This window comes from Stegostoma tigrinum, chromosome 20, assembly GCF_030684315.1.
Source record: "Stegostoma tigrinum isolate sSteTig4 chromosome 20, sSteTig4.hap1, whole genome shotgun sequence".
NCBI lineage: Eukaryota > Metazoa > Chordata > Chondrichthyes > Orectolobiformes > Stegostomatidae > Stegostoma > Stegostoma tigrinum.
The window spans coordinates 26,350,471-26,376,541 of NC_081373.1; the positions used below are offsets into that span (position 1 = coordinate 26,350,471).

General features: G+C 41.1%; 1 protein-coding gene across 3 annotated transcripts in view; it reads right to left on the reverse strand.

Moving 5' to 3' along the window:
- Positions 1–16,040: 16,040 nt before the first annotated feature.
- plpp4 (phospholipid phosphatase 4) overlaps positions 16,041–26,071 on the reverse strand; it is a 250,252-nt gene continuing 240,221 nt past the window's right edge. For 2 of the 3 annotated variants that reach the window (XM_048550709.2, XM_048550712.2), the window contains exon 7: positions 16,041–16,887. In XM_048550709.2, coding sequence (XP_048406666.1) covers positions 16,688–16,887 — 200 coding nt within the window. In that variant the 3' untranslated portion in view covers positions 16,041–16,687. The remainder of the gene's footprint in view (positions 16,888–26,071) is intronic. The other variant, XM_048550710.2, reaches the window with a different exon arrangement.

The window sequence follows — 26,071 nt, forward strand, 5'->3', positions numbered from 1 at the left end:
TCTTTTTTTGTGATGCTGCTGGTGTATTTGTTATAGAGAACAAAACCTCATTTGAAGAATGAAGACAGCCTTGCTGAAAATGTTGCAATTTGCCTAAATATGAGATTCTTATACAACAGGAAGCATATTTTTAGTTTTGGCCAAATTGCAAATAACACCAATTAATGATTTTCTTGTCTCAGATTAGCATTGAGTAAATTTAAATGTACACCAGCTGTAGGCATTGTAGAAATGAATAATTTTATTAGTGTTCACGAATGAACTGATTTTTAATTCCTACTTCAATGCCAAGAACCCTATTACAATCTCCAACTGCAAGAATAAATGACAGCTGCAAATATAAATGACAGCGATCACCATTTGTGAAGCCTGGATAATTTTTTGACTGGATTCATAATGATAGAACAGGCCTTGATTTAAAATGTGACATATCAAAGCTTAGGAGCACTCCTGTGTGAATTTCTTTTGCCTGCTTGGTATTCGGGTCATGTGTTTTGCTTATCGAGCTATTAGCTGTCAGCTCTGGAGGTAGAGCAAGTTGAAGTGTTTTACTGTGCTTCTTCAGGAAAATTCCGTATTAAGGTTGCAGGCCAGTTCTTTGCTCAGAGATTTAGAAAACAGATTGGATTTTTAAAACAATTAGGAATTCTTAGACAGCAGTTCCATTTTCTCACTACATTGTACTTCTGTATTTTCACTGCCTAGGGATGTTTGCTGCAAAGTTTGTAAAGTTTCTGTCAGAATGTAAAATTTAACCCATTCTTCTTCTCTCTTTGGTTTCGAGTCTTCATTTCCAGTAAGATAACACTGAAGAATCGAAGCAATAACCACAGATTTACAGAGATTTCATAGGAGAACCTTACCATCTCTCCCCAAAAATAGATTGTTTGTTTGTACCGTTCAACCAACTGTGACTTAATTGCTTAACCTAGTATATGGGTTCGTCTGTTTGTATTAATGTATTTTATTTTTTCAAAAGAAGCTCCAAGCCCATTCCTCATATGTTTGTTTCAGCTACCTTTTCTGTCGCAAAGACTTTACAACTAAATGCCAACTGATTGGCTTTATTCAGACATTTTTTTTTAAAAATCGTAAGTTTAAAGTTTGCCCCTACGAGCCACCTTTTTTAATTTGTGTTTTTAAAAAATGAGCATTATCTGATTATCTGAAGGATGCAGCGTGTGAAATGCAAGATGACTAATGAAATAGCAGTGAATTTACTTGCCGTGACTTTGGCTTAGGCCGACTTCCCCTTTTCTTTTACTTAAAGAAAGATGGTCAACTTTGAGAAACTGAGCATGAGATTAAATGAATGTGGGGAAGGAAGCATGTGCCGATCTTGACAGATTTCAAAGATTAAAAGAGCAAATACTGTTGAAACAGCAACATTGAAACTGCCGTAACGTCTGTTAACCAGCCTCTGATGTAATTTATTGCAATTGTAAAATAAATATAGTTCTTTGCTGTCTTTTGTGCTTAGAAAATGGTTTCCTAATGACCTTAAGAATTAGTTTTCATCAAGGGACTTGAACTGAACATTGAAAAGGGTTTTCAGTTGCAGTTTGTTAGTGATGCTTTATTTTTGGAATCAGTAGGCCACACCTTTGTTTGCCAGGATAGGTTTTTAAAAAAATTGGAATCCTGCAATTCTTGAATAAAAGTCAAAAGTAGAATGTATAATAGGCCTAACAGCATCTGACAAGAAAGAAATGATGAAAGTTTTGTTTGGAATCACACTCAAATTTCTAAGCTTCCCCAAATGGAAGCTGATTAATTTGCAGAAAACCTCTATCAGTTGGAGCAGAGCACCTTTGCAGCTGTTGAGGAAGAATGAGAACACATTCGTAAATCACAAGTAATTCAAAGATTGCTATTATTAGAAGGAATTCAGACACCCACTTCTGTTGGTCAGACTGCCATTTCTTGTATGAAAGAGCAACATACTGAATATAACAAGTTCAACCAGGCTTTCTTTTCAAATAAAAAATATAATTCATCTGACTTCAAAGTTCAAGTTTGTATGATCCTGAAAATTTCAGCCTCCCCCACACCCCCCCATACACTCATGGGATTTTGACATCATTGGGAAGTTGAGTGATCTAAGGTTTTGGAGTAGATCTGTAGCTCGGGTTGTGGGTGTTAAGGTTGTTTGACTTGCTGAGCTGGTTTGTTGTTTTGCCGACATTCCATTACCATGCTGGGTAACATCCTCAGTGCAGCCTCTGATGAAGCGTCAGTGTGTTTTCCAGCCTGCTTGTTAAACTCTGGGGTGTATGTGCCACTCTGATGCCCAGCGGTCATTGGAGTCTTGTGGTATAGTTTGGGCATGTTCCTGATGAAGGGTAGTATGATGAGTGTGTCAGGGCACGTAGAATCTTTCTGATGCTGTTCGTTTAGGCATCTTCTGACCCAGTTCTTTGGATATCCATTATCCTTGAACACCACAATCCTCCTACGACTACTGGGCATCAGAGTGGCACACAAGCCCATGTCAACCCATTTAGGATGTCCTAGTCCATCATTTCAGAGCTATATTATGGAATCAGAAGCAGTGGGTAGCAATCCTGCTCTGGTGGCCAGTAAGATCACAGCAATCATGAATGTTTATGCCAGTAACTCATTTAAAGGAGCAACTGGGGAAATCTATGATCCTAATCATCAATGCTAATTTTGTTCAGGATGTTACGAGTGTCATTTTCTCCAGACCACACCTGTTTACATCATGCTACGGTGACATGAAAAGTCAGATAGCTCAGGCTGTGGGATTCTTCACCATCACTGTCTTCCCCAGATGCAGTGTGCTATTGGCTGCACCTATATTTCTTTGAGAGTGACCGGTCGTCAGTGTGCAAAGTTAGTCAACAGAAGAGGGTTCCATTCCATCAATGTTCAAGTGAAATGTCGGAAAGACCTTTTTTTTCATATTTTTTCTGTCTGTGATTGTGGATTGATTTGAAAAAGGAATATATGTTCAGGAAGGACTGTTAAAGTGATTGCAGCACTTTTTAAAAGCAAGTTACCTGACCCTCCTATTAAGTACTAATTATACTGCTAATTGTTTAAGCAATGGGAGAAGGATTACAGATGGCTAGAACTAGGGAGTACGTATAAAGGTAGAGTCAGACAACAGCAAGTAGTTGATTGGTCTGTGGAATGGTGACCAATTGTTGACAAAGACTAGCTGCCCCTCAACAACTATATGATAGGCTCCCATGTAGCCGAGCAGCCTTCAGGCATTAATGTTTGAACAAAGAACAAAAGAGAACAAAGAAAATTACTGCACAGGACAGGCCCTTCGGCCCTCCAAGCCTGCGCCGATCGAGATCCCCTGTCTAACCTGTCATCTATTTTCTAAGGGTCTGTGTCCATTTGCTCCCTGCCCATCCATGTACCTGTCCAAATATATCTTAAAAGACGCTAACGTGTCTGCATCTACCACCTCCGCTGGCAATGCGTTCCAGGCACCCACACCCTCTGTGTAAAGAACTTTCCACGCATATCTCCCTTAAACTTTCCTCCTCTGACTTTGAACTCATGACACCTAATAATTGAGTCCCCCACTCTGGGGGAAAAAGCTTCTTGCTATCCACCCTGTCTATGCCCCTCATGATTTTATAGACCTCAACAGGTCCCCCCTCAATCTCCATTTTTCTAATGAAAATAATCCTAATCTATTCAACCTATCTTCATAGCTAACACCCTCCATACCAGGCAACATCCTGGTGAACCTCCTCTGCACCCTCTCCAAAGCATCCACATCCTTTTGGTAATGTGGCACCCAGAACTGTACATAGTACTCCAAATGTGGCCGAACCAAAGTCCTATACAACTGCAACGTGACCTGCCAACTCTTGTACTCAATACCTCGCCCAATGAAGGAAAGCATGCCATATGCCTACTTGACCACCCTATTGACCTGCGTTGTCACCTTCAGTGTACAATGGACCTGAACACCCAGATCTCTCTGTTCATCAATTTTCCCTAGGACTTTTCCATTTACTGTTCGCCCTTGAATTTGATCTTCCAAAATGCATCACCTCGCATTTGCCCGGATTGAACTCCATCTGCCATTTATCTGCCCAACTCTCCAGTCTATCTATATTCTGCTGTAATTTCTGACAGTCCCCTTCACTATCTGCTACTCCACCAATCTTAGTGTCATCTGCAAACTTGCTGATCAGACCACCTACACCTTCCTCCAAATCATTTACATATATCACAAACAGTGGTCCCAGCACAGATCCCTGTGGAACACCACTGGTCACAGGTCTCCAATTTGAGAAATTCCCTTCTACTACTATCCTCTGTCTCCTGTTGCCCAGCCAGTTTTTTATCCATCTAGCTAGCACACCCTGGACCCCATGTGACTTCACTTTCTCCATCAGCCTGCCATGGGGAACCTTATCAAATGCCTTATTGAAGTCCATGTATATGACGTCTACAGCCTTTCCCTCATCAATCAACTTTATCACATCCTCAAAGAATTCTATTAAGTTGGTAAGACATGACCTTCCCTGCACGAAACCATGTTGCCTATCACTGATAAGCCCATTTTCTTCCAAATGAGAATAAATCCTATCCCTCAGTATCTTCTCCAGCAGCTTTCCTACCACTGAAAGCAGGCTCACTGGTCGATAATTACCTGGATTATCCTTGCTGCCCTTCTTAAACAAGGGGACAACATTAGCAAGTCTCCAGTCCTCCGGGACCTCACCCGTGTCTAAGGATGCTGCAAAGATATCTGTTAAGGCCCTGGCTATTTCCTCTCTCGCTTCGCTCAGAAACCTGGGATAGATCCCATCCGGACCTGGGGACTTGCCCACCTTAATGTCTTTTAGGATACCCAACACTTCCTCCTTCCTTATGTCAACTTGACCTAGACTAAGCAAACATCTATCCCTAACCTCAACATCCGTCATGTCCCTGTCCTTGGTGAATACCGATGCAAAGTACTCGTTAAGAATGTCACCCATTTTCTCTGGCTCAGCGCATAACTTTCCTTCTTTGCCCTTAAGTGGGCCAATCCTTTCTCTAGTCACCCTCTTGCTCTTTATATATGAATAAAAGGCTTTGGGATTTTCCTTAACCATGTTTGCCAGCAATATCTCATGTCCTCTCTTAGCCCACTTAATGCCTCGTTTCAGATTTGCTCCACATTCCCGATATTCTTGCAAAGCTTCTACTGTCTTCAGTCGCCTAGACCTCATGTATGTTTGTGTAGAAACCATCGTACTTTTGGAAAGGGAAGAAGCTGTCTTCCACTCTACTGCAAGGAAGACTTCAAACTTGAAGAAAGCGTCTTTATTATCTCTCCTCAGCTGCTACCAGCTGTGGCGCTTAACCAGTAAGTCAGAGATGTTGTAAATGTGGTCCAGTTGCCCTGCGCCTTCCAAAAGTGGAAATAACTGAAAAAATAAGGTTGAGGGACAGAAAATCCTGACAAGGCAAAATAATTGTTTTAGTAACCCCTGTGGACCTTGAAACTAGACCGACTAACCTTTCCTCAAGACAGTCTGCTCATTTTGGTACTAGAACATTGAGAGAGAGGTGAACTTATTGTAACCTGCAAGGTACCAAGAAATTTCAACAGGGTGGAAGTTGAGAGGATGTTTCTCCTTGTGGTGGAGTCTAGAGCTAGGGGATGTGACTTAAAAATGAGGAATTTGCCTTTTAAGGCAGGATGATATCATTTTTATGACATTTTTAATGATGCGTTTTTCTCCTAGAAATCAGTGGTGGCTGGAACGTTGGTTTTATTAAAGGCTGAGTTGGATAGGGTTTTGATTGACAAGGGAATTGAGGATTATAGGGGATAAAGTCTGATGAACCCATGATCTTATTGAATGGTGGAAAAGGCTTAAAGACTGAATGGCCTACTCCTGTTTCCATCATTCTCAGGAATTGTTTTTGCCGCTGCATAGAGGGTGCACAGGAGTGGCTTCTGGAAATAGAGACTATTCATCAGCACGTGCCTGACATGGGCAGTTTCCCCGTGGCTGCACTGTCACATAGCTTAGAGGGAACATTGCCCATTTCCGATTTTTCCATTGGTGCATTAAAACGTGCACCCTAAAATAATTTATGGTTTGAATTTTAATAAGCAAGTTACATGAGCTTGTTTCTAGGCAGGTATGAAGACACATAGGCTTGCCCCATGTGGACATTGTAGTATATTATTTCACCTTCTCCATACTACTCTATTTTACCTTAAATTAAAAGTGACACTTGTCTTATAATGTCCAGTGTTTATGATAGGGAGACCAATCAGTACGTACTCTCTCAAAGCCTTCTTAATTTTTAATTCTTCTAAACTGCAGTGAATGCAGGATCAATCCGCTCGATCTTTCATTGATGTTTTTAAATTCATTCATGAGATGTGGGCATGACTGGCTGGACCACTCCTAGTTGCATACAGACAGGGAACAAAGGATTTCTTTTATTCGCTCCTGGAATGTGGGTGCCACTGGCAGACCTGCATCTATTGCCTGTCCCTGGTTGCCCTTCAGTGGGTGGTGGTGAGCTGCCTTTTTAAACTGCTGCACCCCACGTGCTGTTCGGAAAAGAGTTCCCCAGTATCTTGATTCAATAACACTGAAGGAAAGGCCGTATTTCCACGTCAGGATGATAAATGGCTTGAAGGGTGTATTGTTTGCGTAACAGCAGGAACACTCACTTACTGCATGTAGACTAGCTATCCTTGGTTCAATGTTACATTTTGCGGCTGTCAACCACATTCAAATATATCAAGCCTCTCCCAGTCAGGTTGCTAAGTGCAACCCAACCTCCTGCTGCTGATCTGGTTGCTGCTGTCAAAAGTGGAGATACAATGGCAGAGGGAGGTCCTTTTCAGCAAAGTTTTGTTTCTTAAGACATGCAATGGGGTTTTGCATGTTCTGTGAATGGATTGTGGATCAGGATTTGCAGGCTTGTTCAAGTGGTAGATGTACTGCTGTGTAAATGAGCAATGATCTTGACTAAATTTGAAATGTATCAATGATTCAAGAAACGTGAAATAAATGTACTTCCAAACCAGTTGCTGATGAATGAACAGGAAGGTGGAATTATCTCCCTCAGAACCTTCTCCCCTCTAGTTACTAAAAATGCATAATCCCTACATTTTAAAGCAGGAATGTTTAGAATGCTGTGTGACTTAACTGAAGAGCCAATCTCAATAACTCACCATAATGTAACATGATGTGCTACGCATCCAGAAGTAAACGTATTCAGACTGGAAAAATTGTAAAGCCTTTTCAACTTCCTTTATGGTTCTGAATGTGTTTTCTGTTGTGTCACCTTAGTTCCAATTTATTTTGAGCAACATGTGGCAAACATAAATGCTGAATACTTCTGTTGCTTTTTATCTAAAGGCTGTATGATAAACCAGCATATTACAAATCCTATAGCTAACACAAATCACAATTATGGGAAGTATACTGCCAAGCAGATGGTGGGCACAATAGCACAGTGATAATGTTATTGGACTATTCATGCAGAGGGCTGGGCATGTCTCACTATGTCAGCCAGGGAGTTACTATTCAGTTCATCTAGCAAATCTGGAATGAAGTGCTAGTTTCACTAGCATTGATCACTTAGTAACCAGATTATTGGAAAAATATCTGGTCCGCTAAAGCCATTTAGGGAAGGAGTCTTATCATCGTTACCCAGTCTGGCTTGTATTTGATTGCAGTAATGTGACTGACACTTAACTATGCTCTGAAACTGCCTCACAAACGGTTCAGCTATAACCAAACTGCTATGGCGTAGAGCCATAAAGCCATACAGCATGGAAACAGACCCTTCAATCCAACTTGTACAGGGTTCACAAACTAAACTAAACCTTTCCTATTCATTTATCTGGCCAAATGTCTTTTAAATGTTGTACCTGTACCTGCCTCTCCCACTCCCTCTGGCAGTTCATTCCATTTATGCACCAGCCCCTGTGTGAAAATGTTGCCCTTCAGGTCCCTTTTAAATCTTTCCCCTCTCATCTTAAAATATTCCCTCTAGTTCTGAACTCCCCTACCCTGGAGCAAAGACCTTGGCTATTCACCTTATCAATGTCCCTCATGATTTTTTAAACTTCTTTAAGGTCTCCCCTCAACTTCCTATGCTCCAGTGAAAAAATGTCCCAGCCTACGCAGCCACTCTCTATAACTCAAATCCTCTAGTTCTGGTAACATCCTGCTAATTTTTTCCTGCATGCTGTTCAATTTAATAATGTCCTTCCTGTAGCAGGACAACACAAGCTATATACGCTCCTCCAAAAGTGGCCTTAGCAATATCTCGTGCAGTCAAAGTGGCTCACCAGCACTTTTTGAAGGGAAATTAGGAATGGGCAATGTCATCTCAGGAATGAAGTTGCAGAAAATATCCTTGTAAGAAGGCTACACAAAATTGGAATGGGGAAGAAGGTTGGAACTCAAAAGGTCTCTTACTTTCAAGGAACCAGTAATACTTTTGAAGAAGTAAATGCCATTCTAAGTGCAGTGCTTTCGATCACTTAAATATGATTCAGCCAAACTATCATAGTTTCTCACAGGTACAGGAGTGGGTCATTTGATCCATTGATGCTATTGCGTCATTTGGTTAGTCAAAGCAATGTTTTTTTTCCGTCTCGGTTTGCCATCCTTTTTCCATAATCCCCGTTACTCTCCTTTCCTATTCCCTTTTTCAGATATTTCAATGTGCCAGTGACCAGGTAGCTTTCTCTTTCTGAACTATAAACTGGAATAGAAGTCAGACATTGCTATGAAGCTGAAATCGCAGGAGAACTTTGCAAATTGGAAAAGCAATCAAGTGGTGCACATTGTTAGCTCTGCAAGGCATTATTGCTTTTTAAAGCAGTAAGGGGAAAACTTGGGGACTGAGCAGCACTAGGAATTTTTGTTTTAAAGAAAAGGGTAAAAATAGCTGTCCTCCCAGAGGACTGCTGTCTCACTGACAGACAAGTGAGGTGGGGTGGGGTGAGTTTAACCTGAGGGTCACCAGGTGACAGAAGAGATTGAGAAAGCAGGACCTTCACGGTGACAGCCGGTGTGGGAATTGAACCTGTGCTATTGGCGTCACTCTCCATCACAAGCCAGCTGTCCGGCTGATTGAGATAACCAACCCCCCTCAACTGCTTGGCAACAGTGCTCCAAAGCTGCAGTTTGCTATAAATTAGTAAAACAGTCCAAGGGCTCCAGAGATGGCACACTTCTAATGTGAGTTTTAAAAAAGCAAAAGCTCGGAACATGGAATACCAACAAGAGACACCCAGGTTCAGCAGATTAACCACCTCAGTAAAAGACAACTACTGACTTACAGACAACAGCGTGTCTCCGTTACTAATGTTAAAAGGAACTGTGAGAGACAATTTAACCCCTTCGTGACATCTCTACTATAAAACTTCAGAATTTTGTTTCCTGACTGTATTGTATCCATCTATAATTTCTATGTCTTACGCAAAAATGAATATTGTGTATTTAGAGCTTTTAAAGGGTTTATTTTAAGTAGATTAGTAACCCTTTCTCTGCCATTTATTAAGGTAAAGTGAACTACTATAAATAATTACTTCCTGTTATTGATGAAACCTGTCGGAAGTTGTTTTTCTCCAGAATAGCATTGAACAACATTCCCTCAATGCTGTGCAGCTGTGCGCGCGCACACAGTCTCTCCAATGTTCAGTGCACAATGACTAGCGTGGTGATGTGGATCACAGCATTAACAGCTCGTTCTGGAAGTTGCTGTTGTGGGGAAGAAAACAAATTGGAGTGAACACTGGCAGTCTGTCAGCTAGATTGGATGTTTTGGTAGTCTAATGGAATTTTATACATTTTGTGATTGCTTGAGGGAACAGTGGCACACAATTATCGGCATATTCTTCCCAGTTAAGTCATGTCATCTCAATAGCTGTCTGACAGAGCCTGTTCCCTAGCCACATATTTCCAGCATCAGCTTTTGTCAAGCTCCTTTCAAATCAACTCTTTGTTTTGTATTTTCTTCCTGGAGAGTTTAGCCCTCCATTTACCCCAATAAATCCCTGAAAACTCCAATTTGGTATAGTTTTTCTGCAGTAACTGAGGTTTTCTTAGTGCCTTATTATCTTGCCAACCCTCATGTCATTTTTCAGCAGCATCATTGGGCATTCTGCAAAACTAATATGGGGACAACTAAACCCTAACTTCCTACTCCAGATAAGTTCTCACCAATGGCTTGAATAGCTGCAGTAATGTTTCAAAAATATCTTTTATATCTCTTTTGATTCACCTTTTAAGTTGCTGGAGAAATTGAATTTAAAAGTCTAATTACATATCTCCGTTGGATTGTTTGTTAGATTACATAGTTTAGTGGTGGAACCATCAAAGAGATCTACCCAGTAGTATAGCCATATTCAACTTTACTGAATAGATTTACTACTGTAGATTTGGTCAAGATTATGTGTCAAGTTATCGCTGGCAGTCATTATTGTGATGACTATTGTCACTTAATTATTTCAATTGCTACATTCTTTCAGAGAAAGTGCCTACATTATTTAATTGTATGATACACAACTACTTCTGCAGATGAATGAATGTTCTCTTGTGAAGAAATAGTTATGCTTAAAAATCAGTTGGGTAGCTATTACTGAGATGGCACTAGATACAGAATCTAAGGAGGTCACAGGTCTCAACCCAGGTCTGTATCAAAGTGGAAGAATTTTACTCTGTACTTGGTCTGACTGGATTATGTGCCATCTGGTTTACAATCCACCTTGTTTACTCTTTTTATATAAAACAAAAAGTTGCGGATGCTGGAGATCTAAAACAGAAACATAAATTGCTGGAGAAACTCAGCGGGTCTGGCAGCATCTGTGTGAAGAAAGCAGAGTTAGTATTTTGAGTCTGGTTACTCTTATCAGATCAGTTGCAATCCATCCCATTCATATTCTAACCAGGTTACACTTTACAGTCCCCTGATTACTATCCATCTGGATTGCCCTCTGGCCATTTTACATTCTACTCGGTGTATGTTGTATCTATTTTAATTCCACTTTTCCAGCACTTTTCCCATAGTCTTGAATGCTATGACATTTCCAGTACTTAGCTAAATACATCTTAAATGACATGATGGTCCCTACCTTAACCATTTTTTTAGACAGTGAGTTCCATGTACCCACCACTCTCTGGGTGAAACATTTTTTCCTCAAATCGTCTCTAACCCCCTGCTTTTTATCTTTGCGGCCTGTTACTAAACCTTCTCCAAAAGTTACTCCCTATCTATTCTCAGGCAACATCCAGATGAATCTCCTCTGCAATTAGTCAGAGAATTTGGAAAGTTTTCTAGAAATTATGGAGATGGTTCAAGTGAAAGAGTTAAATAGTGAAATTGATAGCTGTTTTGTGGGTGCGCCATGCTCCCTCAGAGCTGCCAGTGATATCTGTGGATTTGCACATGGCTGCAAGCACCTGGGTTCCCTTTTGGTTCCTGTTGCATCACTTCTTTGCAACACGCAACAACTGTAGAAAGAACCAAAAGCTTGAGGAAGCTTGCCAACAGCTAAAAGAAATCACCCAGCAACTAAGCCGTGAATAGACAAAACTCCAATTAAATTGCACAGGATCAGAATGTATATTGCCATATGTATGCTGAGTAGTTCATATCGGGCACTGCCTAAAATGCTGACTCCAAAATGGCACCATTATTATCAAGCCTGAGTGTGGTGCCCTGGTAGTTGTCATGAAGTTCCTGTTCCACATACTTTCAATAAATATTCACTGTTGGCCACACTCAGGCTGCAATGTGGCATCCGATGTAATCCCCTTAACCCCTCAGGGCTGAACTCAGGTCTAGTGCCAGAGGACAGGAGAAATGCAAACATACCTTTGCTCAATCAAGGCAAGAACAGGCTGGTGAGTTTAACCTCAGTGATGGAAAACTTCTAGAAGTTATAGTTCTGGACAAACTTATGCATCAAGTGAGAAAATGTTGATTAATTAACACATTTGCTGGAGGAAAATCATAGTTAACTAACTTGCTGGTGTTTTTTGATGAGGCAATAGTGAGGGATTGATGAGGGTAATGATGCTTATATTGTGTACTTGTTCTTATAAAAGGCATGTGATTTGAACAAACTGAGCAAAGTTAGACATCAACCAATAAAGAGGGAAAATTATTTCATTAGTTAATGAACATGCAAATTTAAGAAAAGAGTTAATGCTTGAAACAGTTAATCCACGCTGCTTCATTTCAGTGATGTAAGCAAATGACATAACACTTTAATTTTTTTTTATTAAGTTTGACAAGTTTGCTTTGAAAGCTCCCCTTTTCTATGAACCTGATTTGAATATTAGAAAGTCAAGAAGTTGAACTTGCATGGCATTCTCCTTTTGAAAGACATTTAAATCTGAACGAAAGGGTGAGATAGCATGCAGCAATTTCTCATTTGTAGGGAACGACTTAAATGTATTTTGGCTTGGCCTTTTGATACCTTCTTTGTAATGACACAGACTACAGACAACAGTATGCAAGCATTTATGAAGGCAGGTACTAGCTGGTAAATACACACTTGGTAAGTACTGACAGTACATGAATGGGGGCAAGATACAAAGATGATAATTGGATATATTGCTGTAGCATGGTGTAAAATTGACTGCGTAACAAGAAACTAAGAGTGGTAAATGGTTATCTTTCAGACTGGATGATCTGCTGTTCCTGAAATACATTAATTAACTAAATCTTGCTGTTCAGATCATCTTGTCAAAATATGCAAAGAATATGAAGCATTGGGAATCTTGTGAACTGTGCAGAGGTTAATAAAGGCTTTGACAGGCTGGAGAAATGGCAGACAAGTGCAGACATGATTTATTGTAGAGAACTAATTCATTTTAGTAGAACTAATATATATAAAATAAAGCATACAATTTTAAAGGGTGTGGAGGATAAGAGGGGCCTGTGTGTACATCTGCAGGAACAATTGAAGATAGCAGGACAGAGTCCCTACAGTGTGGAAGCAGGCTATTTAGTCCATTGAACCCACACTAGCACTCTGAAAAGCATGCCACCCAGACACATTCCCCTACCCCATCCCTGTAATCCTGCCTTTTCCTTGGCCAATCCACCTAACCTACACATTCCTGAACACTGGGCAATTTAGCATGGCCAATCCACTGAACCTGCACATCTTTAGACTGTGGGAGGAAACTGGAGCACCCGAAGGAAACCTACGCAGACACAGAGAGAATGTGCAACCTCCACACAGACAGTCACCTGAGGGTTGAATTGAACCCAGTCCCTGGCACTTGTGAGGCAGCACTGCTAACTACTGAGCCACCATGCTGTCCCAGGTGAGAGAGGAATTAATAACATATTCTATCTGCACTTTATTAAGAGGACCAAAGAGAACAAAAGCAGGAAGGTTATGTTGAAGTTTTTAAACTGGTTTTGCCTCAACTAGATTATTATGTTGAGTTTTGGGCACTGTATTTGATGAATTATATGAATAGAGAGAATCATGAGAATTATTCCAGGGATGAGAGCTTTAGTTATGTGGTTAATTTGAAGAAGCTGGTACTGTTCTACTGGATCAGACGCAGTTGAGAGAACATCTGATAGAAGTGTTCAAAACCATGAGTGGTCAGACAGAGTAGACAGGGAAAATCTGTTCCAATTATTGGAAGGATTGAGGGTGCACAGTCTTAATGTCATTGGCCAAAAAATCAATCATGAGGAAAGGCAATTTCAGATAGTGAGTGGATAGGATCTAGAATACCCTGCCTGAGGGTATGGTGGAGGTAGGTTCAACTGAGAGATTCAGAAGGGAATTGTTATCCCGAAAAGAAGAAAATGCAGGGTTACGTCAAGAAGGCGAGAGTTGTACCAGTTAATCTGCCTCTTCGAGTAATCAATATATACACAATGAATTACTGTAATCCCCAGCCATGACACCAAACAGGCCGAACTTGCATGATCTCCCTGTCAGCTTCCCCTACAGTGCTCAGATGTTGGCTGAATGCAATGGACGCTGAGATATTGGCCAACAGGCATTGTGATTGTTGTAAAATATACAAATGTGTGAATGGAATTGACTACCATGCCCATTCTGCAATGAGGTGCAAAACTCCTTGGCAGATTGGTGTTGAACTCTTCTATGCTGTTTGACAGTATCGACAGGCCTCCCATGCACTGAGCATTTCATTGTGTGTACCAGTCATTTTCTTTCCCTGGAGGCTACCCCAGTGAGGTCTTCACTGTGTGATCTTGTCATCTGGAGAGCTGTTGCCCTGTCAGACTGGTGTCATGTAGATCTTGCCTATAACCCATCCTCTGAGTTACATCGGTGTGACTAAGTGGTAGCTGTGATAAGACCAAGTAACATTACTGTGTCTTCGTTGTCGTCATCTTGGAGTCCCTCCACTGACATACTGGGTATCTGAAAGCAGAAAGGCATGAGGGTAAGGTGGTAGTGGGATGGAAAGGAACATAAAGAGATATGTGTGTTTAACTATTTGTGCCTTATCAATCAGAAGAGATTGTGGGATGAGAGGAATTGTGATTTGAGAAGGAGGGTTAAATCTGAGAAGATCATAATCTTTGATGTTTTTAGCTCCCTCCTGCAAGACATGGCCTCAGTAATAGCTGTCCCAAAAATGGCCAGCACTATCCCCTCCACTGGATCAGAACATGCAGGTGCCTTGGATCCCCTCCAGTTGGTTTCCACTTTCATTATGCATTACCTTCATTTTATAAGGGGGTAAGGATTCATACTGAGGAGTGCCCTAGCAACATTCACTGTGATGTCTTACAGACATGGTTGGACATAGCTTAGTGTCTGTAAAGAGTGAAACCATCAGTGTTTTCCTTGTAGTCTCTGTTACAATGACTATTGTATGGGTGTAACTTGTATCTATTGGCTAACATGCAATAACCCACATCTTGTTTCAGACAGGAGCCTTTCCTCGTTAGACAACCCATGGTTATCCTCTACCACATTTGACAAAGCTGGCCTTGTAGATCCCTGCTGTAAAAGAGGATGGTGGCACCAGTCTGACCCTATGGTAAGTAACGGTGCAGCCTATCTCATAATAAAGTGGTGCAGGTTACTCACCTGACAACTTTGTCCTACAAGAAAGAGGAAAGTAGTCAGTGAGTGTCATATCATTGGCTGATGTTGTTGCCATGGTTGAATAGTTGTGTGCAAGCTGTGAGATTTGGGTGTGAGGTTGCTGCAGTGCTAAGTCCGTAAGGGTGGAGTAAGGTTATGAATTCAGGTATGATCTCTGATTGGTATAGATTGTTGGTAGTAGGCTGAAGGGGTGTAGTGTATCGAGCAGTGGCAGAGGATAACACTGCATATAGTGGAATGTGATTTTTGAAAAAGCATTCGCTCACCTTGACCTATCGGTTAAGATCATTTCACTTCTTATAGCATTGCATTCAGGTTTTCAGCATTTGACTCCTGACATCAACTTCTACAGCGACTTGCTTTTTGTGTACGTGTCTGGAGGAGCTCTTCCCCTCCTGCAGGTATGTGGCATCTTTGTTCCTTTCTAGTTCCTCCAACATGGCCTCCCATGGGATTCCTGAAAAGCTTCTCTCCCCCATTATGCTATTCCTCACCCTTTCTCTCGTTAGATTCTCTTTAAACCACAACTCCAAGCCTCTGCTCCAGGCACAGTACATCTTCCCTTGAAGAGTTTGGTTCCCAGCTGATGTGCCCACTGGTTGGAGACAGAGATCATTCAAATAAACAGGCAGTGCAGAGTTAATGTTCTGCCCATGTGGCAATGAATGGGAAGGAGATTAATCACTCTCCACGATCCCCGTGCCACTTCTGAGGTTTATTACATTTACCTCCCACCATCATGTTTCCTGTCTGAAAATTGAAGGTTGATCATGGAGTTGAAATCTAAATAGTTAAATAGAGAATAAAAAGTAATTGACAATATTTGTATGCTGTTTGCAAAGGTAAAAGAGTAAGCAATAGAACCATCAAGTTGGGTTGGACATTTAGATGAAACAGAAAGCCATAAAAATATTTATACCAAGTTTAAAATTAAGGACAGAACATTATTAAAGCTTCGATCAAGCAACAGATGAACAATCTATGCAAAAAACACATTTTTGTACAATTTCAGGTTCAATGAATAATACCACATAACCCCAGCCTAGAAAAATGAAATTTCAATACATTTATTCAGACTAGTACTTGTAGCTCACTTCCTGTCATTTGCAATCATATTCCTAATGCAACTTTCTATAACCATTTCACAATATTAATTTCACTGTATCCATCAAAGATTTTAATTATATTTTAATAAACTCTTTATACACAATCTCTTCATACAGTCCATATTGTAATTATATTTAATTAAAGCATTTTCTTTTCAATATTGTGTAAAAAGCATTCTGCTACATCAATCTTGCACTGTAATTACGTTTAATTCAAAACCATTTTTCTGATTTGCTATGCATTTAGTGCACTTTGCCATTGTTTAATATCTGATAACCTTCTGAAAATGGATTTCTTATCTCAGATGACATACATGCATGTCAGTTTTGTAGCAACCTATTTTATTTTCAAAGTTTATTTTCAAATGGACACACGAAAGACAAAAATACATGATAGAGATTATAGAATGGATTTTTACACTTGCTTCTTGCAATAGATTTTGCTTTGCTCCATGTGGAATGTTAGAAGGGATAATTGTCCATGTTAGAAACGTAGCAGTCATACAGGGCCTTCAGTTAAACCCTCTAAAGCCAGGTTGGCAGCTTTGTCTGGAGTGGAGACTTCTTCCTGTTGAGCTGATACCTGAACCATGAGGCAGACATGTGGCTTGTGACATTCAGTGTGATTCAGTGATGGATAGTGTTGTCTGTAGGCTAGGTAGGCAAAAATAATGCCAATTAAAGCACCAACCAATGCATCTGCAATACAAGAACAAAAGAAACATGATGAGTGTAAGTTGGTACGAATGACAAAGGCAGATAGTAAGACACCTGCTCATCCATCAGGAATGTCTTATTCAGAAGGGATTTTTAAAAATGCTTTGAGTTAATTCAATAAAGGATCTCTGAAGGTGATCAAAAAATAGTTCTTAGAGATTACCAATGGCCAAGAGATCCATCACCAGTTTAGCACCTTTTTTGTGTATGTAATGACTTTAAGCTTCTCTAAAAGGTTATTCAACTCCCTTTTGAACACTGGTTGCCAATCAGCCACCTATTACAATCTGCTTGAATCAGCAATTTAGCACAACCTACATGAGTCAGTGACAAATCACAATCTGCATGAGTCAGCAATATATCACTGCACGGTGATTCCACCCTTGGGTGACAGTTGGTGTGGGGTTTGCACATTCTCCCCATGTCTGTGTGGGTTTCCTTTGGGTGCTCCAGTTTCCTCCCACAGATAAAAGATGTGCAGGCTAGGTGGATTAGCCACGCTAAATTGTCCATAGTTTCCAGGGATGTGCAGGCTAGGTGGATTATCAAGGGAAATGTAGTGTTACAGGGCTAGGGTAGGAGAGCTGGGTCTTGGTGGGATGCTGTTTGGAGGGTCAGTGTTGACCTGATGGGCCGAATGGCCTACTTCAACACTGTAGAGATTATATGATCACAATCTGCATGAGCCAGTGACATATTACAATGGCCAACTGTGCAAAACGATGTCTGACATCTAGCCTAGATTCCTAGTAGAACATGACAGAATATTTCTAATATCCATTAGGAGATTATCAGTACAATGTAAATATGAAACAAAAACAGAAATTGTTGAAAGAACTCAGCAGGTCTAGTAGCATCGGTGGAGAGAAAACAAACAGGTAATGTTTCAGGTCCAGCAACCCTTCTTCAGAGCTGTTCTGATTTTTCTGATTTCTCTCCAAAGATGCTGCTAGACCTGCTGAGTTTTTCCTAGCAATATCTGTTTTTGTTTCAGATTTCCAGCATCCACTGTTCTTTGGTTCTAAATATGAAGTAAACTGTAGCAGTTTAAGAATCTGCTTGGCAACCTCTTTCATCTAAGCTGTTTGTGAGATTGACTTTTTTTAACCATAGCTTTCTATATTCTACTACCAATTGTACTAAACAATGTCTTAATTATTTTTAAATATTGACTAAAATACTTCTACATATTCTTCCATTGGTTCTATTCATTTTAATTGTACTGCAAATTAATTTTACAAGTTATGCATATTTACATAATCCCATGAAACCTGGATCCTCCCTCCTTACTTCTCTATTTAAATTGCATTTATTTTCCTTTCAAAAAAAAGGATGACAACCTCCAGGACACTCACTGTACATCTACCTATCCTGGGACAGACAACAAGCATCTCAGTGTTACGTGAGTAGCAAAAAAGATCTTGGTGGCATGAAGGTTAGGTTTAGTGCATTGCAGTGACGGGCATGAGGCCTGTGATTGTTATAGAGTTGGAGGAGAATATAACCACTTTCTGAAAACTGCTAGTTTTGCAAAAGCTCATTGCAAAACAGATGTATCATCAATGCATTATAAGTCTGCAACTGATGAGATTTCCTAATGCCCAGCCTGTAAAAAATGAACACACCGAGGACCAGTTTTTTTTCCATCGTGGTTGCAGGGAGAGGCCATTGAAGCACCAGTACTGTTAAGTTCAAATAAACTTGGCATCATTTCACGTTATTGAACAACTCTAGATCATGCCATTACCGTCAACTCAGGTTTCCATTTCTCTTAACTAATCTCTCAACAGAATATGTTCCCATTGAAAATAATAAATAAGAAAAACCTAAAATACTTGATTGGGTAAGAGTTAAAATTCTTATTCCTATGTTACATCCTTCCAAGAGATGTGTCGCTATGCTTGAGATCTCTGCATCAGTAAACACACTGTACTGAGCCAAACAGATGACATTCTGTCCGAAGAAATCCTGAATTCATGCGTGATTACATATTCATAACAATGCATTTCTTGTACTAATGCAGACTGATCACTGGATTTGCAATTATCATGCAATATTGGATAGAACTTTTTTTTGTGGATTTGAACATTTCTGATTGCTAAAAGTCTTTAAGCCCAGTTTCTGTACTTAGTTTTTACACTGTTCCCAGAGTAAAAACTGACAATTAAATAAATATACATGTTGAAATTTATTTTGAACATGGTAATCCAGTAACTCTAATAGTGGTGTGCTCTAGTTTGATTTAACTAAACTCCGTTCCCTTGAAAGGCTAATTTCAATGCACCTGGTTGGGCTCCTTAAAATAATCATTTCCCAGCAACAGAAAGCTACATCGTATTGATCTCTATCCCACATTAACTGTATCACTTTGCTGTCTCCATATTTCCAGTTGACCTGCCTAATTGGGAGAGATTACAAAGAGACAATGTCAGGGATCTTAAAACTGGGATAAATGAAATTACACACTTACTTGCACACAGGATCTGTAAAGCTGAGGTAAAATAGCTGATAATTGAAAAAAAAAGCCCTTGTGGACAAAAGAAGAAAGAAAAACTGAGAGATGAGTGAAAAATATACTTTGAATTAAAAAAATGTTGGCCATGAAATTTGGCTCCTCCAGCCTCCCTTCTTTGGGTGTTATGGGGGCTATTTTGCCTCTAAAATATGTGTGCACACATCAGAAATGAGCCATACTGGGAACCTTTTTTTGTGAAGGGCATCTGCAAACATACGTGGGGCATCCATGCAGAGTTGGCAAAGCTCAGTGTTCAGCACTGAATAATGCTGAATTGATGCCAATGTCACCATGTTGGAGCTCAATGCTTCCGTTAAAACACAAATAAACATGTATACAGTGACAGGAACAGCAGTCACCCTCTTCCCCAAAACTGTTTCAAAGTATCAAAGTACTTTCTGTTATTCGCTAATTGATTTCGACTGGCTCTTGCCTTGTTGTAGAAGTGCTTTATGGTTTTCAGAGAGGTTTGATGCCGCTAAGGTCCATAGGAAGTGTATGACACATGCTGACGTGCTTTTGACCAACTTCAAATATTCTGCACAAACAGTTTGCTTCCAGACCATGTGCACATGTACACGTACCCCTTGGAACACAAAACAACTGATAGTAGGGATGTTCAGAGCAGGACAAGATGCTGGAGGAAGGAGGTAAGAGAAAAGCTCTCAGGATGAGGCCATGTCTGCCTAGGGCCTAGAGGGACCACTCATCTACCCTAATCTCAGTGAGAAAGTGTATTAGGCTTTTCCACTTGACTTAAGTTTATCCTCTCTGAAATCTGTCATGACTGTTGTGCGGGGTGTGAACGGCATTAACAATGGTAGTGAAGGTGGCCATGGCCATGAACTTTTATGCATTTGACTCCTGCTAGACTGGAGCAGATGAAGTCTGCAACACCTTCCAGTTTAACATCATTGTTACTTAAGGATGGTCACTGTTCCAATGGAACGGAATAGAATTTACTGTTTCCTGTCAGAGAGATGTGAGGGAGTAAGAATATTGTTTCCTGAGAATTCCCACTGCTGTAGGATGCCACTGACTGCAAACGTATTAGTTTGCTATGTCTCAGGTCAACCTTAGGATATAACACAACAAAGCAATATTCCAGTCTGAGTCAACATCCAGCTGGTAGAATAGGTAACATACAAGTAAGTGTCCATTACACATTCTGTGGTAGCTGAGGAGCAGGACAGCGAGGTAGAAAGTATAAAACTATCTAGTCCCTTTCTGGACTGGCTGTCTTTAGCATCTCATCCACATTTCCCATTCACCTTCAGTCCCACAACTTAGAGTCTTAGAGAGTCATATGGTATTGAAACATACCCTTCAGTCCAATTCATCCATGCTGACCATTCTCCCAAAATAAGCTAGTCCCACCTGCCTGCATTTGGTCCATATCCCTCCAAACCTTTCCTATTCATGTACCTAGCTAAATTTCTTCTAAACATTGTAACTATACCTGCGTCCACCACTTCTTCTGGAAGTTCATTCCACATACTAACTACTCTTTGTGTAAAAAAGCTGCCCCTCATGTCCTTTTCAAATCTTGCTCCTCTCACCTTAAAGATATGCCCCCTAGCTTTGAGCTCCCCCACCCGAGGGCAATGAACTTTGTTATTTACCTTACCTATGCCCCTCATGATTTTGTAAACCTCTGTGAGGTCATCCCTTAGCCTCCTACGCTCCAGTGAAAAAAGTCCCAGCCTGTCCAGCCTCTCCTTATAACTCAAATCCTCCATTGTTCGCAACATCTTTGTAAATCTTTTCTGCACCCTCTTCAGTTTAATAGTATCCTTCCCAGAACAGGGTGACAAGAACTGCACAACACTACCCAAGGCCCCAATATTAACTGTATAAGTCCTGCCCTTGTTGTTTTACCAAAATGCAATACTTCACATTTATCCAAACTAAACTCCTTCTGCCACTCCTCAGCCTATGACCCAACTGATTAAGATCTCTTTGAAATCTTGGATAACCTTCTTTGCTGGAACTATACTAAAATGTTGGTGTCATCCACAAACTTACTAATCATGCCTATATTCTCATTGAAATCATTTATATAAACAACAAACAAAAGAGGACCCAGAACTGATCCCTGTGGAACACCACTGGTCATAGGCCTCCAGTCCAAAAAAACAACCCTCTACCATTAAGCCAATTATGTATCCAGTTGGCAAGCTTACCCTGAATCCCATGTGATCTGACTTTACTAACTAGTCTACCATGCGGAACCTCATGGCTTTCCTGAGTCCTGGTAAACAACATCGACCATCCTGCCCTCATCAATGCTTTTAGCTTTTTCTTTTAAAAAGTCAATTTAATTTAAGAGACACAATTTCCCTCACACAAAACCATGCTGACCATCCCTAATCAATCTTCTCTTCCCTCTCTCATTGTCACAGATCTTTTGGACTATAATGGTAAAACAGAAGGGAGAATCAAGCACAAAGTAACTGTTCCAAACCAAATTTATGCACAAAGTCATGCTGTGCTGCACATAACCATCAAATAATTACCCAATGCTTACCTTTAGTGCCTAGCTTCTGCGTGTATTTTCCTGTTGCAGTCTTCCTACACAGAGTTAGTACGGTGTTGCTGAAAGAAGCAAATTTGTCCATCAGGTACGACCAGAGTGGCCACAGTTCGGCTGCTGTAAGGCTGCAACCTTTTACCGGGGTGAAAATGAAAGGATTGCCTGGGACAGATCCCAGCAGGATAAGATTCAAACTTGATGATCTCTGCATGGTGGCAGCAGGCTGGGATAACTGGCGCAAGTGAAGTAGCAGTTGCAGGAGAAAACAGCAGGTTTGTACTGTGCAGACCGACCAGTTCTGCTGGGTCACAGCCACGAGAAGCTCGATTGTTGAATTGCTGTGCTGCCCCATGAGCCCCTCTTGAGACTGGCATCAGCAGCCATGCTGACAGCATGGGGGCAAACTGGACTGCCATGACAGCAAGTTGTTGGCAGAAACAGGCAGCTAATTTTTGCCGTGCCGTTGGCTATGGGTTGCTGCACAATGGTTGGGCCCAGATGTGTGCTAAAGCATTGGTCACCACTTCCACATTGAAAGAATGGGCAAGGAGCTGTGTGTGAAACCTGTTCCAAACCAGAGCCGGTGCCTTTGTTATTGACTGCAGGCTTCCTGCATGCCTATGAGTGCCCTGTATTTCAGTGTATACTCCTTCTGTAGGCTGCCCCAGCCCCTCAGCAACACAACTGATCACACTTCACCCTCCAACCACCTGCAGCCTACACTACCCTTGTCCCTTACCCTGCCTGCTGCCCATTTATGCCCACAGTCTCACCAAGTGAAGATGCTACCCCCTAACCTGGCATCCAAAGCTTCAATATCTGAGCTGGTGACTGGGAGTGAAAGAAAGTGATCGTGTTGCCGACTCATTCTCCGCCACGAGTATCTGGGCAGATTGTGGTCCTCAAGTAGCTGCAAGGATAAGGTTGGGGTTGTATTGAGAGAAGGTGGAGCTGTGAGCAGTGTAGCAAGAAACACACGCTTGCACTATCTTCATCTTGAAATGCAGGTGAGATTTTGGGATATCGAGAAGTGGACTATCGAGGAGGATCAGGTATGAACATACTGTAAACACCTTTGATGGTTTCAGCTACACCAATGTTTCAAACATAATGCAACACTAATAAATGTCTTTAATAGGAACTGCCTTTTTAAAATTTAACCTGTTTCTCTGTTGTACTGTTCTGAACTCTCATCCTTTCCCCAATCCCAAGTAACAGCACAGGGTATAGCAGGAACTGTATTGTCCACAGAACGTCACCACAATTCTCTTGCAATCTCTTTTCAATCAGAACAAAACTGAATGACTGACTTTTTTTTCAAAACAGGAGCTCATTTTCTGAAAATTACAGCTAACAGGATATGGATCTGTTGTATGTTTTTAAATAGCTGCCACATGTAATTGCAGGAGAAATATCTTTTCTAAGAGTAATGTAAACACACTCTTTCACAGATGAGGCCTGCCAGATCCTGTCTGCTGTTCTCCATAAGTTGATTTTCCACAATCCTGATCAAAACTAAATTTTATAATTTACACAACGTCTTCTCTGTGTGAAACCTTGAATATATTCAACCGTGCAAGTAGAATTGGAAAAACTGTTGTATTAAAGGGATTTTATTATGAATCAACATTGCATGAACAGTTCTTTTGAAAAAAAAAGAATATAATTGCAATATCCACTTTTAAGGAAATTTGTGAGCTGCAAACTTTAGTAAAATGGAATCTATTGATCGAGATACTATTCAAAGAATATTAAAAGACCCTGAATCTTTGTACAAAGATCAATGTGACCCTTTGGTGCAGATCTATTCAATTTTAATTAAAAGTCTGCACTTCCTCCTTTAATTGTAACCGTTTTGGGTGAACTGACTGCTCAAAATTGAGCAGAATTCAGGGTGAACGAAAACAACATAAATGTATTTAAAACCTAAAACAGCCTCACCCACAACCCAAGCTACAAACCCGCGCTAAAACTTTAAACAGCATAAGTTTATTTTAATATTTAGGAAAATAAATATTTTCGGTCATGTGGAAAATATGGAAGTATTTGATTTTATATAAATGGGTACGCTCACTCTTTCAGCGTTTTGAAGGAACTTTTCATAACTCATTCTCCTAAGGAAACATTATTTTTGTTCCAATTTTCTCACCTGCAGTCCAATAACTGAAAGGGTTTTAGCTTCACATGATCATTGTGGGTCAGTGAGGGTGGAGATTGAACCTGGTTATTCTGGTCACTGTAGTTCATTATGCCATGGCCTTCCATTCAGCTGGATTGCTGGTTGGACAATGTTGCTGGAAGAAATAGGCCAGGTCGCTGGGACTCAGAGGTCTGGTGAAGACTAGACACCTGCTCAGTCTTAGGCAGAAGCTGAGCCTGTGTTCTAGCCATCAGGGAAGTCACAGGGAGGAGTAGCAGAGACTATCAGGTATGAGGAACACATGGCCTTTATTGCCCAGGAGCTGCAGCACTGCAGTGAATCACACCCTCAGATTCTGCTGGAGATATACACACATAGCTTTTCATTATCCCATCCATTGGTTCCTGGAGCAATAGCTTTGTGATGGCGCGGATCGGGGGGGCAGTGAAATTATTAACCCAAGTCTCTGTATGCCCTTCTCACAGAAGGCAAGACAGTGCTAGAAAGCACCCACCTGGTGGTGGAACTACACCCAGGCCCCTCCACACTTTCCACTCAGGATGCTGCAAAGTGGCCATGCCCTCCAATTCCATCCTGACTGTTCTCCTCTGACCCTTTGGAGTTCAAGCATGGAGCCCCTTGCCAAACCAGATCCCTGACCAAATCTTCAGGGCTTCTGAGCTTCATTTCCAAACAGGCTCCTTCCAGCTGTGGGACTAGGGTCTCCAATAGAATGGAATGAAAGGAAGAGAAAGACGAACACGTTTTAAGGGCACTTTAGTTGCACAGGTACTAAAGGTTTGCATGTCACTCTCAGTTTCTGCTCTATATGTTCCTGATGTTAACTTTCATGTCTCTGTGTAGGTGCTAAATATATTTCTGAAACATCTTTATGGCCACACGAGGCTCCATGGGCAGAGGTTGGCACTGACAGCATACTGCGCCATATGCACCCAGGAGGATCCGTGGGTATGTATGGCATCAGGTCCTGGTGACACCTACATCCTTCTTCATTCAACATCCCTAATGTTTGGCTCCTTCTCTCTGTGAAAGGGTATAGTTGGTAACGAGGTATCCAGCAGTGGCTGTACCAGGCAGCACACAGAGACTGTCAGTGCTGTAGGATGGCAGGCATAAGGCAGCCTGTATTTCAGTGAGTCCTTCAATGCATGGGCCTATGACCTGTGCTCTTACCCTTCGAAAGCTCTATCATGTGTGAGTGCTGCGGTCCCTCTCTCATCAGTTCAGTCACTTATGTCTACTCTGAATGCAGTTGCAGCCATTTTCGCCCCATTGGACACTTTTGATTTTCATCATGATGGAAGGTGACAGTGAGGGGTCAATTGCCAGTGGCCTTCAGCCTCAGCCTGAACATAGCAGTGAGCTCCCAAACATCCACATCTCCGAGTCGGCTGTCCCATTAACCCCACATACCTCATACTTCACCAAGACCCCACTAATCTGTCTACACCTGCTCATCTTTCCAGCCCTCACATCTGTGGTGACCATGTCATTCAGTTGCTGAGGTTCCAATCATCATGCCAATGCCCTGCTGAAGCACCAACCTCTGGCTGTAGAGATCGCTGCTCCTCATGGACCTCAGAGGCCCACACATTCCCAGGAAACAATCAAGGGAATGTAGCTGCCATGTCCAGTCATTCAATGGCCTTCCTTGAAGCCAACGCACTTCTGAATGTGCACCTCGGAGAGTTGTTCAGGGCTCAGCAAGTTGCTCAAGGGACAGAGGGTTGGAGTTATGATTCTGAAGATCTGTTTGATATCCTTCAGAGACAATAAGAACTGAGGATCCTGACCCAAAATGTCAACTTTCCTACTCGTCTGATGTTTCCTGGCTTGCTGTGCTCCTCTAGCTCTGTGCTGTCTCATCTCTTCTGTTTGATATTCTTTACTATTTTGGAGAAATATCTGCTACCTTACAGAAACTTTTCAAAAACCTCACTAATTATTTTCAAATGTG